The sequence below is a fragment of the Anser brachyrhynchus genome (assembly GCF_964034855.1).
Source record: "Anser brachyrhynchus genome assembly, chromosome: 1".
Taxonomy (NCBI): Eukaryota; Metazoa; Chordata; class Aves; order Anseriformes; family Anatidae; genus Anser; species Anser brachyrhynchus.
Genome location: NC_137694.1, coordinates 43,684,196 through 43,698,971, shown reverse-complemented (window position 1 = coordinate 43,698,971; position 14,776 = coordinate 43,684,196). Strand labels below are relative to the sequence as shown.

At 56.6% G+C, this 14,776-nt stretch overlaps 2 protein-coding genes across 2 annotated transcripts; one reads left to right on the top strand and one right to left on the bottom strand.

The window, feature by feature from the left end:
• Positions 1 to 18: 18 nt before the first annotated feature.
• Positions 19 to 4,330, top strand: NAGA (alpha-N-acetylgalactosaminidase; the record flags this gene model as incomplete). Its single annotated transcript, XM_080575580.1, has 8 exons — positions 19 to 209; positions 460 to 634; positions 739 to 916; positions 1,172 to 1,266; positions 1,681 to 1,842; positions 2,075 to 2,272; positions 2,521 to 2,664; positions 2,814 to 4,330. The coding sequence occupies 8 exons, from the start codon at positions 19 to 21 to the stop codon at positions 2,994 to 2,996; spliced, it is 1,326 nt and encodes a 441-aa protein (XP_080431706.1). The 3' UTR covers positions 2,997 to 4,330.
• Positions 4,331 to 5,017: 687 nt separating this feature from the next.
• Positions 5,018 to 13,058, bottom strand: WBP2NL (WBP2 N-terminal like). Its single transcript, XM_080575586.1, has 8 exons — positions 12,918 to 13,058; positions 10,953 to 11,061; positions 10,285 to 10,420; positions 9,734 to 9,826; positions 8,681 to 8,962; positions 8,315 to 8,443; positions 7,866 to 7,942; positions 5,018 to 6,998 (listed from the first exon to the last, which is right to left on the bottom strand). Exons 1-8 carry the CDS (start codon positions 12,974 to 12,976, stop codon positions 6,951 to 6,953), a joined length of 933 nt encoding a protein of 310 aa, XP_080431712.1. The 5' UTR covers positions 12,977 to 13,058; the 3' UTR covers positions 5,018 to 6,950.
• Positions 13,059 to 14,776: the final 1,718 nt, after the last annotated feature.

Genomic DNA, 14,776 nt, shown 5'->3' with positions numbered 1-14,776 from the left:
GGGGGGCCCGAGGCGGAGATGGGGGCGGCGGGGCCGGGCGGGCGGCCCCGGGCCGTGCTCCTGGGGCTGCTGCTGGTGGTGGTGGCGCTGGTGGTGCCCGGCCGCGGGCTGGACAACGGGCTGGCCCGCACCCCCCCCATGGGCTGGCTGGCCTGGGAGCGGTTCCGCTGCAACGTGGACTGCAGGGCCGACCCCCGGCACTGCATCAGGTCAGCCGGCACCGGGACGGGACGGGACGGGACGGGACGGGAGGGCAGACCCGGTGAGGGTGGCCCGGCGGCAGCTGGTGTGGTTGGGGGGGGTCCCCGAAGCGAAGGCCGTCGGGTATCGTGTCCCCTGGGCCGGGGATGAGGTTACCAAGGGGCCCCGAGCCTTGGGGGACGCAGCGCGGTGACCCCCGGGGCCCCAGCCCGTCCGCTCGGGGCACCGGCAGGGGCTCAGCTCGCCGCCCGCCCGCAGCGAGGTGCTCTTCTTCGAGATGGCCGACCGGCTGGCGGAGGACGGCTGGCGGGAGCTGGGCTACGAGTACGTCAACATCGACGACTGCTGGTCTGCAAAGCAGCGGGACGCGGAGGGGCGGCTGGTCCCCGACCCCGAGAGGTTCCCCCGGGGCATTAAGGCCCTGGCCGACTACGTGAGTGATCCCCCCTGCCCCTGTCCCGCCGTGGTGGGGGCTCCGTCCTCAGGAGGCACCTCGGGACCCCTCGTCCCCTCCTTGCAGCCCTCCTCTTCTCACAGGTCCATGCCCGAGGCTTGAAGCTGGGCATCTACGGGGACCTGGGTACCCTCACCTGCGGGGGCTACCCGGGCACCACGCTGGACCGCGTGGAGCAGGACGCGCAGACCTTTGCGGAGTGGGGTGTGGACATGCTGAAGCTGGACGGGTGCTACTCGTCAGGCGAGGAGCAGGCGAAGGGTAAAGGCTGCCTCTTTGGCCAGCGTTTGTCCTTTCACGGCTTCAGTCGGGGTGGCCATCCACCTGATGGACAGTTGGCCGGCTTCGGTTCCTCCCTCACATCTCTTCTGGCTGTGTGCACCGCAGCCACAGGGCAAAAGCACCTCCTGGGCAAAGAGGAGGTTTTGGGGGAGCCCTAGAGCCAGTGCAATGCGGGAAGCCGTGCAGGTTGCTGCCATCCATCTCCTTCACCAGTCTGCTGCTTCTCTCCCGAAGGCTACCCAGAAATGACGAGGGCCTTGAACGCCACAGGCCGCCCCATCGTCTACTCCTGCAGCTGGCCGGCATATCAGGGGGGGCTCCCGCCCAAGGTGAGGGTTGTCCTGCCTGTCGTTGGCTCCGCTGTGCCACGGGGGAGCTCTGACTGTGCCCATGTTCTGCACCCCTTACTGCTCTGCCCCTGGTAGGACAAGGCTGTAAAGCCCTAGGAGGGGGCATGGCCTCCTGCCAGGCCTCTCTGGACTTTTGGGGTTCCCGACACGGCTCGGTGATGGGAGTTTGGGGGAAGAAGGCCGTGGGACATGGCTTCTCCACCCTGCTCAGCCCACATGGGGTCAATCCTGAAAGCCTGTTGTGCTAAGACTGGTCCTGTCTGGTTTAAATGCTTGAAATGGGACTTCTGCTCCTCCTCAGTGTATGATCAATCCTCCTTGTATTGTCTATTGAGACTTTAGAGCATTATTAATTTATATATTTTCCCTTTTGACTCCCGCGCTCCCCTCCAGGTGAACTACACCCTCCTGGCCACGATTTGCAACCTGTGGCGCAACTACGGCGACATCCAGGACTCGTGGGATAGCGTGCTTTCCATCGTGGACTGGTTCTTCGCAAACCAGGACGTGCTGCAGCCAGCAGCCGGCCCCGGCCACTGGAACGACCCGGACATGGTACTGCAATGAACCCGTCACCCCTCGAGTGTCCTTGTCCTTCCCTGGCACAGCCTGAGGGTGAAATAGTGATGAAGCAAAGGGTGCCCTGGCTCAAGGGAAGCGGTAGCACACGTGAGGTTCCCCATGCTTGCTCCCACCTAGCGGGCTGCAGCATCACCAGGTGGGACACACGCAGACGAGCTCCTAACCCTTTTCTGCCTCCACCCTCTTTGTCCCCTCTCCCCTCCAGCTCATCATTGGGAACTTCGGCCTCAGCTATGAGCAGTCGCGCTCCCAAATGGCCTTGTGGACCATCATGGCAGCTCCGCTCCTCATGTCCACCGACCTCCGCACCATCGCCCCGAGCGCCAAGGAGATCCTGCAGAACCGCCTGATGATCCAGATCAACCAGGACCCCCTGGGAATCCAGGGGCGCAGGATCATCAAGGTTAGGGGGAAGGCGTGCGTGTTTGGGAGAACAGAGAGCAAGCGAGCAGCACCGGGTGGGAGGCAGTAACGAGGGAGGCAGAGAGCCGTGAGCTTTTTTCCTTGAGCTCACTGCAAGCCAAAAACGTTCTTGTTCCCCAAGACCAGAGAGGGGTAAGACAAGTCTCTTTTCCCCTGCTCCCTCCCCACAAAGGGAGGGCCAGGGCTGGCCCTGGCGGCTCTGCCTCACCCACCCATCCTCACCCCTAGGAGAAATCCCGTATCGAGGTGTTCCTGCGCCCGCTCTCCCGGGCCGCCAGCGCCCTCGTCTTCTTCAGCCGCAGGACTGACATGCCGTACCGCTACACCACCAGCCTGGCCAAGCTCAGCTTCCCGGAGAAGGCCGTGTATGAGGTGAGCCCCGCTTTCACACTGCGCCTGCACCCCCTCCTTCCAGCTTCCCCCTCCTTTTGATGCCCGCGGTGGTCTGGGCACGGAAATTGGGACACCACGGTGAAGGTCGGTGACACCCCGGCAGCGACCCCCTGTCTCGTCTCTCCCAGGTGCAAGACGTGTACAGCGGGAAGACCATCAGCGGCCTGAAGGCGGGAGACAACTTCACGGTGGTCGTTAACCCCTCGGGGGTGGTGATGTGGTACCTCTACCCCACGGCGCTGAGGGAGCAGCCCTGGCGCTTTGACCAGCAGCAAGCCCCCCACGGGGGTGCCCGGCCGCTCCTCCTCTGAGGGGGAACAGCCGGTGGGGATGTGGGCCAGTGCCGGGGCGATCAGCGAGCCCCTGGGGCCCGTCTCTTTGCCGCACAAGTGCCTTCTGCTGGTGCAAATGGCAGGGCCGGGTACTGGCCGCTCCTCCGGTGTCACCTGATGATTTCTACTCAATCTATGCAAAGCAGGAGTTCTCGTGACTTCCTCCTGAGGGCATGCAGAGTGTGATTCCTCTGTGATTGCAAAGCAGTCTGAGATCCTCCTGTGGAAGAAGAGGCTCCCCTGTGGCCTCAGGGACCAGACGTAGCCACCTTCTTTCCTTGGCTATAATCAGCTTGGCTTAGAATAAAGGGGCAGTCAACAGGGCTGCACCCTTCTCCCCGGGAACCCTCTGTGAGAGCTCCTGGGGCCAGGATGTTCCTGCAGAGAGGACGGGGCAGCTCCCTGCTGTGCTGGCTTTGCTTCTGCTACCAGGATCCCGGAGACAGCACTGCTACGGCCTAGCGTGCCTGCTAAGAAAAAGAACCCCAAACAAAATGCGTGTCAGCACTGCACTGAAGCCGCTCTGGGGTCAGGTTACAGCAGAGCACAACCACAAGTTGCCCACGCACAACCCCAGCTGTCGTGCTGCGGTATGACAGCAAGAACTGCAGAGCTGTGGCGTGCTGCGTGCGAGTGCTGTCTGCAAAGTGCTGATGCTCGTCTTCGGTGGGCTCCTGACTTTGCGAGGTGGTCACAGGTGCCACCAAACTGCAAGTTGCATCGCGTTCCTGTAGGAGGTTCCTCTGCCAGGCTGAACACTCCAGCATTTCTCAGGGAAAGGCTCCTCCTGCTCCCAAGGGCAGCTTCCCGCACCGCTCCACTACGGGGAGGAGCCCGCACAAATAAACCAGAAGGGGCTCGGAGTGAGCGGTGGGACGAATGCTGCAGCCCCCAACCGTGCCTGCCCCACGCAGCCTACAGCAGCGGCTCAGGTGAGCCGTGGCCTCCCCCACAGCCCCAGGGAGGGGTGCAGCACTCGACAAGGCAAGCTCACCCCGTCAGGGTACAGGCAGCCCCGGGAAACCGATGCAAGATTAAACCTCAGAGGAGGGAGCTACCCCGTCTTGAGTTGGCCAGAAAAGGAGCTTCCCCTTTCTATTCACAAACAAATAAGGGTTGGGAGCCCTCTCCTTGCAGGACCACAGGGCTGATTCTAGCTTCTCACAGAGTCTTCTTGTTGTGTAGCAGCAAGATACTGGACACAATGCTTTGCAGTACTAAAAAGAAACAAGTCTATTTCATGTCTGTACAGGAGCCGGCTTTGTTTTTGTGATTTCGACGATTTCGCTGAAATAAAAGGGAAGCAGGTCGCAGACTGTGTTTCGCATTTATTCAGCCCCTTGGTTAACGTAGGAGTTTAGGGTCAGTTCCTCAGAACAGGAAGAACTACAGCAAGAAGGAAGTGGCTTCCTGCTGGACGGGGCTGATGCAGAGGGAAACTGGCTTTTCCAGTAGTTGCACTGCGCTCAGCAAGGCAGCGGCTTTCCTTGGCACAAGAAACCCGGATGTTACAGTCCACAATCAGGTGCCGTTTTCCTTTACCATGTATTTATTTTTCCTTTACTAGGAAAAAAAATTACAAGCCAACCAGCAAGGTAAGAGATTCTCTTAAAGATAAGCCTCTCCCCAGGCAGGAAACATACACAGGAGAGCCACGAAGAATACGACGTTAGGGAGTAGGAGGGCGGTGACACTGGCCCTGCTGAAGGCAGTGCTGGGCCTGCCCTGAGCCACAATTATGTGCCGGGTCTGGAGATCTGGACAAGAGCAATGCCACAGGGAAAGAGATCATGAGCTAAAGTCAGCACTTCTTTCCCCCTTTCTCAATTACTTGAACCCAGCCCCACCTTTGCCACGCAGCAGTGCAAGGGGAGGACCAGCCCGCAGCCCACCTGAGGACAGCAGCAGTGGTTTTGTTCCAGTCCTCTGTGCAACAGGCAGGCGTGATGAAGGGCAACACAACACACACACACACACACACACACCACTGAACAGGCAGCTCAAGGTATCAACACTTCTGTATTAAAGTGCAATTCAAAAGTTACAAACTTTTTTTCTTTTTCTTTTAAATACAGAGTCATTAGAACATCTCTAAAGGTGTTTTTAGACAAGGAAATTTACTTCCCCCCATGCAGGGCTGCTTTAGGAATTCAAACAGGTAAGTCACACAGGCCTGACTCACAGGAGAGCCCTGGCACCCAGGTAAAGAGGGAAACCACCCCTTCCCCTTCACCGTGAAGGTAGGAAGGCTGTAGAAAAGAAGTACAATCACCCCATACGTAAAGATCACGAGGGTCTCCGCCAGCCTAGAGAGGTTCCCGTCAGAGCAGGTTTAATGGCACTACGTCCTAAGGAAGGAGGAAAGGTTGCGACTGAGCAGCCACATCCTCTGCAAGAGAGCTGAGCGTCAGTAACACCACACCGGAGGCCGCAGTTCCCAGCGGAGCGGGCACCGCACCCCTGAGCAACCAGATGCCAGTACTGCAGCACCTGCCCTTGATGCTGCGTGGATGTGGGCACGCCTGTCTTGGCTGTAACAGCCCGAGGAAGAGACAAAGGCCACTTTTCCCCAGCACGGTGGCACAAGCTTGCTCAGCAGAGGGAGCCGGGGCTGCAGGACCTGTCTCCTGACAAGGCCAGTGCCAGGTTATCTTCCTAACGTAACATATTTTGCTGCAAGGCAAGCAGCCTCCTGCTCAGCTCGACTCCATTAGGCGTGAAGAGCAGCTCTGTGACACAGGATCACTGCACGGATACGGGACCTGCTTCTGGGAGAGCGAACAGAAGGAAGACTGCAGAAGGATTCACACGCCTGCCGATCTCGGCTCGCTGCTCTGCGGCACACCTTTGTTTGCTTTTCTCTTCAACGTCTAAAAGGCAGGCTGATTTTATGGAGTCGCTGTTTGCTTCCAGTTACACTTCTCACAGCTCCTCCGCCATCAGCATCTGAAAACTGACTACACGCAGCCTGGCTTTGCTGCACATCAGAGACCTGCCAGCAAACACACCGTGTCTTCAGAGATCCAGTCAACACAAAGAAGCGTCTCACGCCTGAGGAGGAGACGCCAGGCAGTGCTGGCTCTCCACAGACACCAGTGAGTGCAGCACCTCAGCACCTCCACTTACCACCCTATTTTGCAAGGATTTGGGTTAAACGGGAAAGGAGATGGTGAAATGCTAGCAGAGGATCCGCTGCTTCCAAAGCAGGTATGTCTGTGCCCAGAAACTCCTCTTGCTACCAGGAGTGCAGTAGGATGCTCCGTCCCACAGCTTGTGCTGAGCTGATGGGTTTGGCCGCACCACGCTGGGGCCCATCCTCTTCCCACTTACACCACCAAATGCTTCAGTGTCTCTCAGGATGCGTTTCAGGATCAGGATGATCTCAGGATCACCCCGTGACTGTTAGTCCAGGACTCAAAAAGTGCTCCCAGCATGACACAGGATTTCCAGAGTCCCACCTCACGCTGAGCTGTGCCACGGTATAAGGAATTTTAACACCTTTCTGGGCTACCCAAGAGTCTATGTGAGAAACTTCATGGCTTTCTATACCTTTCTTCTTTGGCGGTGCTTCAGAAGAAGTTAAAAGTTTGGCATTCCATGTAGTTTTACTCCAAAATGCCAGAGCCTTCGTATTTTACTCTCAGTGATGTGATCTACTGGTTTAAAAAGTCCATCTCTCTCCTCATGCCAAAGGCAGAGCAGAAGGTTAGTGCTTCAACCCCGTGAGATAAAGCAAAGAAGCAGGAAAAGTGCTGTTGTTCTGCCTTGTATTGCCACTGACTTAATGTTTAAGAGGGCAGGCGCTCAGCTGCCCTGCACTACTTACACTGTATATACACAAAGAGACCTAGAGATGCGCTAACCGGGTGGGTAGTAACAGCCAAATCGTCTTCAGGGAGAGAGAGCGTGGGAGGCCGGCTGCAGTTCCTTCTGTTAGTTGTTCTTCTTGTCCTCAGGAGGTGCGTAAGGAGGTGGCTGATCCTGGAAGGAGGTACAGTAGAGTCAACAACCCTGCTCTGCTTTATGAAGAGCTCTTCCTAGGAGTTCTCGGGCTTGGCTTACGAGAAATTACTGCTCTTCAGCAAGCTACAGCCAGAGCCGAGCGCTGTTTTTTAAGTGGTTATTGCACCGCATCGTCCCTCTCCGGTATCAGTTATGCTCCAGGACATAAGCTCCCTCCCGTAACATTTCCAGTGAAGGCCCCCTCAAAAACAGGTAGCAAATGGTCTGTTGCAAGGAATGCACAGCGCTGTTTTAAACCCCTTTGTCTCCATTGATGCTCAGACTCCGACCCAGCAGGCAGCAAGGCCCCGGGCTGAGGGCCAGCTTCACGGCTACGTCAGTCTCCAGCCCACGAGGGAGCCGTGCGAGGCAGCCGAGGGCGCAGGCAGACCGGCTGTCACCCACCAGACGCAGGCTACGGCCCACCTACCGGCTGCCACTGACTGCACCGCGACAGACCTCCCCACCGCCAGGCAGCCCAGGAAAAAACACACGGAATGAAACCCAAATACTCGCATCCTTAAGCGACCTGCTCTTCTCTCTCTCTCCTCACTCTCACCCAGTACAGAAGCAGAGAGCTCTGTATTCTCTGGGCACATGCAAGTCTTTTGTACATTTTAGAGTGAGATGAATACTGAGATTCGGCTGGATTAATCTTAATGCCCTCCTCTTTCTTTCTTGATCAAGGATTGGCGCAATCATCCACGCCTCCTCCCAGCAGGGTGCATGTTTTCTGTGCAGTTTCAAAACGAAGGCACTCCAGACTTTACTAGGAAAGCCAACTCCTGCCTGTATTAGTGACAGAAGAGGAAGCAGGCGCACACAGACCACAGGCACAGTGCTTACCATGGGCATGTAGACACTGTGTGGGTTGGCAGGGTTGTAGTACGCACTGGAAGCGGCTTCCATGGCCTTACTGCTGCCTAGAAAGGAAAGAGAAGGAGCAAGCATAGGTCGTGCCCATCTCACATGCCTTATGCAGCCACCACAGCCCTCTCGCCCAGCTGTAGCTCTTTTCAGGAGTCGACACACATCCCAAGAGCCAGCACCAACCGCAGCAAGCTGGCTGAATTCAGAGCAATTCACAAAGGCTGCAAACTGGCTAGTGCTGACCACGAGCTGCACAGTGCGGAACCGAGTGCCTTGCTGGCCCCGTTATCTCAAACAGATCAAGAAGGCTTTGAGCTCCTGCAGCAACAGCTTCCCCACACCAGCCATGCCCCCAGCGTCACCCGCAGCCCACGCCCCCAAGCACCCTGTTGCACCAGAGCCTGGCAGGCCCCAGCCCTGTTTACCTGGCACCCCTGGGTCCGCCCAGGCTGCGGGAGGCGGTGGGGCTGAGGGTCCTGCAGGAGATGGCCCAGAGTAGGGGGGAGGAGGTGCCACGTACGGGGGGTTCATGTTGGGGAGCGGTGGGTAAATACCTGCAGTGAGATGACACCAGATGGGTGCTTTAGACTGCGGCAATGGTAGAGAGGGATTCCAAGCTCCCAGGCCCGGCAGCAACCAGAGACACACAGCTGTGGTCAAGAGCACGCGACGGATTTTGTAAGGACAAGAACCCTCGATGGAGACAAAGCTACAGTAACCCTCACCACTGCATTAACATTTCCTTACAAAAGCAAAACGCCCCACCGCTCCTCATCACGCAGCTTCCATACCTGGAGTCTGGGCGTACGGATAGCCCATGGGCTGTGGCGCAGGTCCGTAGGCGTTCGCTGGAGGTGGTGCATAAGGGTACGGGCCGTTTGGGGGCGGAGGAGGAGCGTAGCCCCCTGGTGCAGGTGTGTAACCCCCTGGAGCAGGCGCGTAGCCCCCTGGAGCAGGCGCGTAGCCACCCGGAGCAGGCGCGTAGCCACCCGGAGCAGGCGGGGCAGGTGCATACCCCCCTGGCACAGGCGTATATCCATAGCCAGGCGTCTGGAGAGGAACTCCGCTGGAAGCTAAAGAGCACACATTTAGTAAGCCAGATGTCCTTCTGTTATAACTGAATGTATAGAATAAAAAGGAAAAGGTCCTGTTCATGCAGCCCGATTTCCCATCATCTACATTCCAGAGATGCTCAGCGCACGGTCCTGGCATAGTACTGGGTTTGGAAAGCATTTAGATGCAGTCTCCTCACTGCAAGCTCACAGGGAGCTAAAGGAAACCAGCTGCAAAAACACCAGCTATCAGCCAACGGCTCAAGCACAGAGCTCTCACAGCTGGAAGAGAGGGCTCTTCTAAATCAGGGTCAGCACGGTGTTTTTTTTCAAACCTTGGTATCAGAACAGAACGTACATTTTTTTTTCCTTTTGAAAGCTTTAAATAGAAATTAATATTATTATTTTTAAATTTATTTTACCCTTCTCCAAATGTGGAGATGTTAATTTGCCCCCTTTCACTCCATGATTAGAGAAATGAGTTGACGTTAGGTACATGGATCAATTTTTCACCACCACATACTTCAAATTTTCTTCCCTAGGGCAAATCAGGTGCCATAGAAAAAGGTATGCCACCCCAGAGGCACAAACTCCAGATTATTACTAAAAAAGCATTAAGATGAAATAAAGAAAAAGGATTGGAAGGAAAAACAAAACGTCCCCTAGAAAAGGAAAAATACATTGTTATGGAAGATGTATAGGGTGCCCCCCAGCCCACAAACTTCAAAAAGAGCACCATTCTTTAACTGGCTCAGCCAACCGTGGGGGAACTGCAGCCTGAAGATCCCTTACCGCTAGAGGCAGCTTTGAACATCAGCTGTCCAAATTCAATGGCTCCTCCGCTGTTAAAAGTCAGTTTAAATGTCCCCTGTCCTTCCCAGCCACCTAGGAGAGAGCATTAGAATTGAAACAGACGATTAACCTCCTCAGTAGCCGTCAAGACGGCAAAACAGTTTAGCAAAAACAATTAGCAAAAAAGCGGCTGCTAATTCTGTCAGTATCACTGACTGGGAACTTGGTCTCTTGCCCAGCCTTCCAGGTCAAGGACGGGAAAACAAGCACAAGCAGAAACCAAGTAAACACGACACGCAGAGCAAGACGGAAGCTACAGGATTAAATAAAAGTCATCCCGCAGAAGTCAGTTACTAGGTTTGGGGGCAGACAGTAACACTGAAGTTAAAGTTCAGAAGACCTGAGTTACCTTAGTCTGGACAAGCAAACTACGCTGCCGTAGCTACACTGTCCACCCGTCCCCTGTGCATGTTAGCACTACTCAATGTTTAGAAGAGAAAAAGACCTGTGACACTCGGGAAGATTTCAGCCTACAAAGCACGGGCACGTACCTCCTGCCTCGGCGTGGATCTGTCCTTTGATGTAATTGGCAGAGAAAACAGGCTGCTCAACAGAGCACTCCTTCACCAAATAAAATGGCATCATGAAGGACAGCATAGGATCCTTGCCCTTTGACACGAAGATCATCTGCAAGACAGGAAGGAACATTTCTGAGTTAGTTCATCAGATATAGCGTGGTTATGGAGTTCTGGGTGTAGTAGCATCCAAAAAGAGGATAATTTAACCCCTACCATCAGTATGTGTTGTGTTGTTTCACAGCCTTCATGAGATGAAATCCCAAACAGATCTGACAGCATGGCTAACTCACCTGAAGCACGCATGTTCCAAAAGAGCATACTGCTTACAGCACACACAGACAGTTACAGTTCTATTGTTCTGTTTTTTAAGGATCGGCCATGACAGTTTACAAAGAGAATGATACCTACTGATGCATGTAACATATTCTCCACATAGTGATTTCCAGGTTTGTACGTTCCTTTGTAGGCACCCAGGACTGTGACACAGGCAAGAACTGTCCTATTTCCACTAGCCTTTCTCCTACCTAGTACCCCCAGTGGTTCCTCTCGTAACACAATCACTTCTCTTACCAGCTATGTTTCTTGTTTACAGTCTACAAGCTCCCTGGAGAAAAGGGGAGCCCTGTTTACATCAGACTTACCCTGTAAGGGGTGAGATACAACATCCCCTTCTTGGTGCCTTTGAAGGCTTCAGGCTTGCCCGTCACGTCACTGAAGGAGAGCTCCACATCTTTGCACTGTTTGAGAACACTGCAGGAGGAAATCAGACCAGTTGGAGAGACAGCCTCAGTGACAGCTCTGACACACAGACACCCATCACGCAGTCCCTGAACGTTACCCCAAAATACTAGATTCTAAAGCAGGCCCTCCAGTTTTCCTTTTGGACACACAGAGATGATTTACCCAGAGCAGAAGTATTCCTTCTCTCACCTTTGACAACCCCTGTCCTCCTTCACAAAGAGGAACTTTAAAGACAGGAAGAGAAACTGCCTCCAAAACCATCAGGCTGAAGGAACTGCTCTCTCTGCTTGGCAAGAGCCTCAGCCCAGAGATCAGGGCACAGAAGGGATGAGCTGAAACCATGCGCTTGAAGTCAAGGAATGACCTCAGAGCAAGCCTCTCACCACATCCATGTTTACGTCCAGGACCGGCCACCAGAAGGGAAAGCAGAACTGCTGCACCACCACACCCGCTGCGCAGACTGAGGATGTTGCTTCACAGTACCCTGACCGCTGGCCCTACTTCACATGATTTAAGCAAATATTTGTGATGAAGAGCACCGTGCCAAGGAACCAAACGAGGAGCCATGAACATCAGCAATAAGGTTATTATTGTTGGATATTTATGGGAACATCAGCAAACTCTGCTAATAATGCCAGAGGGGAAAGGTCACATGGGACCCGCAAACACTACGGGTATGGAGGTGCCTAAAAAATTAAACATATTTTCATGAAAACAATCACCTTGAGAAAGAGTGTCACTGAATCTAGGTGGTGGACCCTAAACATACCACCTGGTAAGAAAAGTTCCAGAATAAACGAAAGAGCCTTGGGTGTGACAAGCTTGTAATGTGTTTTGACGGCAGAAAAATCGGAAGCATTTTTTGGTTCAGGAGCACAGAAAAGAAAAAAAAAACAACACACTGTGACTCAACACAAGCCAGAAGAGGCTGGATCTAAAGTTACTGTGACATGTTCTGATCAGCCTATCCCAGAAATCGGATCAGGTCAGGAAACTGCAAATTGGCAGGGTCAGGGTATGGGACAACACCCAAGAGCCCTGTGATTTCACATCGTGTGGTCATTAGGGAAGAGAAACTGTGGCAGTACAGGTGTACCTGAAAAATTCAGATGTCCAAGAAGGAAGACTAGCAAAGTCTAGCTTTAATCATGGAAAAAAAAAGTCCTGACAAAGTCTGCTGGGATGTTACTTCAGAGTTTAGCCAGATGCAGATTCTCGCACTGGCTGGGGGCACAGACGGACGGCAAGGCAGAGCTCTGTCTATTTCCAAGAGGCAACGGGGGAGTATTTCTCCCAAGCTGCACAAAGCCAACTCCTCAACGCTCCGAGTCTCACCGGAGCACCTCCTTAACCGCACCACGCACCAGAATTTCACGTTGGGTTGCCTCATTAGGAGGAGCGTCTGCGCGGTCACTCCGACGCTTGCCTACGTGAGCGGCCGGGCCGTGGCAAACAGCAGGGCCTCCGCCCGGGCCGCGTCCGTGCCGCCGAGCGGGTCCGTGCCCGCCGGGACGGCTGGCACCTGCCAAACCAGCCAAAGAAACACGTCTGGGAGCGCCTGCGGGGCCCAGGCCGCGGTCACTCGCGAGGGCGGCGTGATGCGGAGCGTGGTTTTCCCACCCCACGCCAACGCGGGGAGCTTCGCCGTGCCTCCGGTCTCCGGGACGTCTCCGGTCGGGCGCTCCGCGGATCCCACCGGGGGCCCCACGGGCGCGCCCCGGGCCGTGGGAGAGGCGCCGGGCGCTCGGGCCTCGCCCTCCGCACGAAGCCTCCCGCGAGGCCAAGCGACGCCTCCGCCGCCCCCGGGGCACCCCCACAGCCCCTACGGGCGGCCCGGCGCCCCCCCGGCCCCCCCGGCCCGGTACCTCTCGCCGCCGGGCACCACGACGCCCCCCTCCTTGGAGTGGTTCCTGTTCAGCGCCATCTTGCCCCGCCGCCTCCGCCCCCGTGACGTCACGGCCCCGCCCGCCCCGCGTGACGTCACAGCGGGCCGGGGCTCCGCGGCGCTCGGCCCCGGGGAGCGGGACCGGGACGGGGCCGCCCCGCGCCCGGTGCGTGCGGGTCCCGCTGTCCGCGCCCCGCCGTGAAACCAGGCCCGGGCCGGAGCGGGGTCACTGCTTTGGTTTCGTTTCTTTTTTTTCCTTTTTTTTTTTCCTTTTTTTCCTTTTTTTTTTTCCTTTTTTTTCCTTTTTGTTTTCTTTTTCCTTTTTTTTTTTGTTTTTTCCCCTTTTTTAAGGACGAGCCCCGGTCTCCGAGGGCACCCCCCGGGCAGAACAGGGCCCCCGCCCTTTCTCACACCCTCCCCCCCCTCCCCCCCGGCACAGTCGCACGTTCATTTGTAGGGTTGGGGCCACCCGTTTATGCATCCTTTATAAACAGCCCACCGCAGAATTACAGAGCGTTGCTTAACCCCCCCCCTCGTTACAAACACACCCCAAAAAATCCCAAACATGGGGCGAGCCGCGCCGCCCTGTCCCTGCAGCTCGAGGTACGAGCGAGGGAAACCCGTGCCGGCGGTGCCAGCTCTCTGCCACGGCCCCGGCTGGGCCCAGCATCACCGAGGTGGCCGTACCGCAGCCACCGAGGTGCCCTGTGGCACCGGCAGCGCCTGCCGTGGGCAGGGTGACGCAGCCCGGTGGTGACACGAGTCCCCGTGAGGCGGTGGCACGGCCACCGAGGGCCTGTGTGAACGAGCACCTCCGCACCGTGGAGCGTGGCGGGGTGTCTGGGTGGGGGCTTTCACGCTGCACTGGGTTTAACGCGTCGCGTGGAGGCTGCCGAGGCTGAGGAGACGTTCCTGGCGGCCTCGTGGAGCGGCCTCCTGGTGGGACGAGCTGGGAGGAGGCTCCTATGCCACGCTGGCCGATGGGGCTGGCGGGACGGCTCGCAGCGTGACCGGGGGTTTTCTGCAAGGCCCGTGCGGTGGTTGCGGGCAGCCATGAGGAGGCTTCGATCCCAACAGGGTCTCGGAGGCCTGGCGCAGGTGGGGTGGTGGGTGCGAGGCTGTGCGGAGCACTGGGAGCCATGAACACGGGTGGCGAGAGGAGTGAGAAGGGCCAGGAGGGCCCTCAGGTCCTGGCGATGCTGAGAATGGCTGATATGTATGGACGGATGGGTGGGAGCGAGATGGAAGAGCACCAGAGAAAGCCACAACGTGGACACAAGCTCTTAGATGGTTCTGCTGGGGCTTGGAGCACCCTCGTCCCAGTCCTGGCCCCGACCAGCTCTGCTCACAAACCTCGGGCTTTGCTTGAGTCACCCCCTGCTGTCCCCGCACAGGGACCCCTTCCTCCCTCCCGCACCAGCCTTTCCAGCCCCCCATCCCGAACCACCTCACTTCCCCGTACCCACAGCTCTACCGTCCCACACCGAGACCTCCTGCACGTGCACTGCCAATGCACCCGGCTGTTCTTCTGGAGGGGACAGCCCCTGCCAGCTGTGTGACACGCATCGGCCAGGTGACGGGCAGAGACTGCCACGCTCAGATGTCCTCTGCTCCTCCCTTCTGCCCAGGCAGCCCTGGTGCTCTCTGCCTGGCTCGGGGACATGCAGAAAAGAGCTGGCCACCGGCCGGTGTGAGCGTTTAGCCTTCAGTAAAACCGTGCCTCTCTCTGCTCCTGGGTCTTTACCTTCCCTCCCTGCCTCCTCCAAGGGAGGGTAAAGCAGCAGCTTCCCAGTGTGACACAACAACAGCGCATTGATAAGGAGGAGGTGGGAGAGCTGG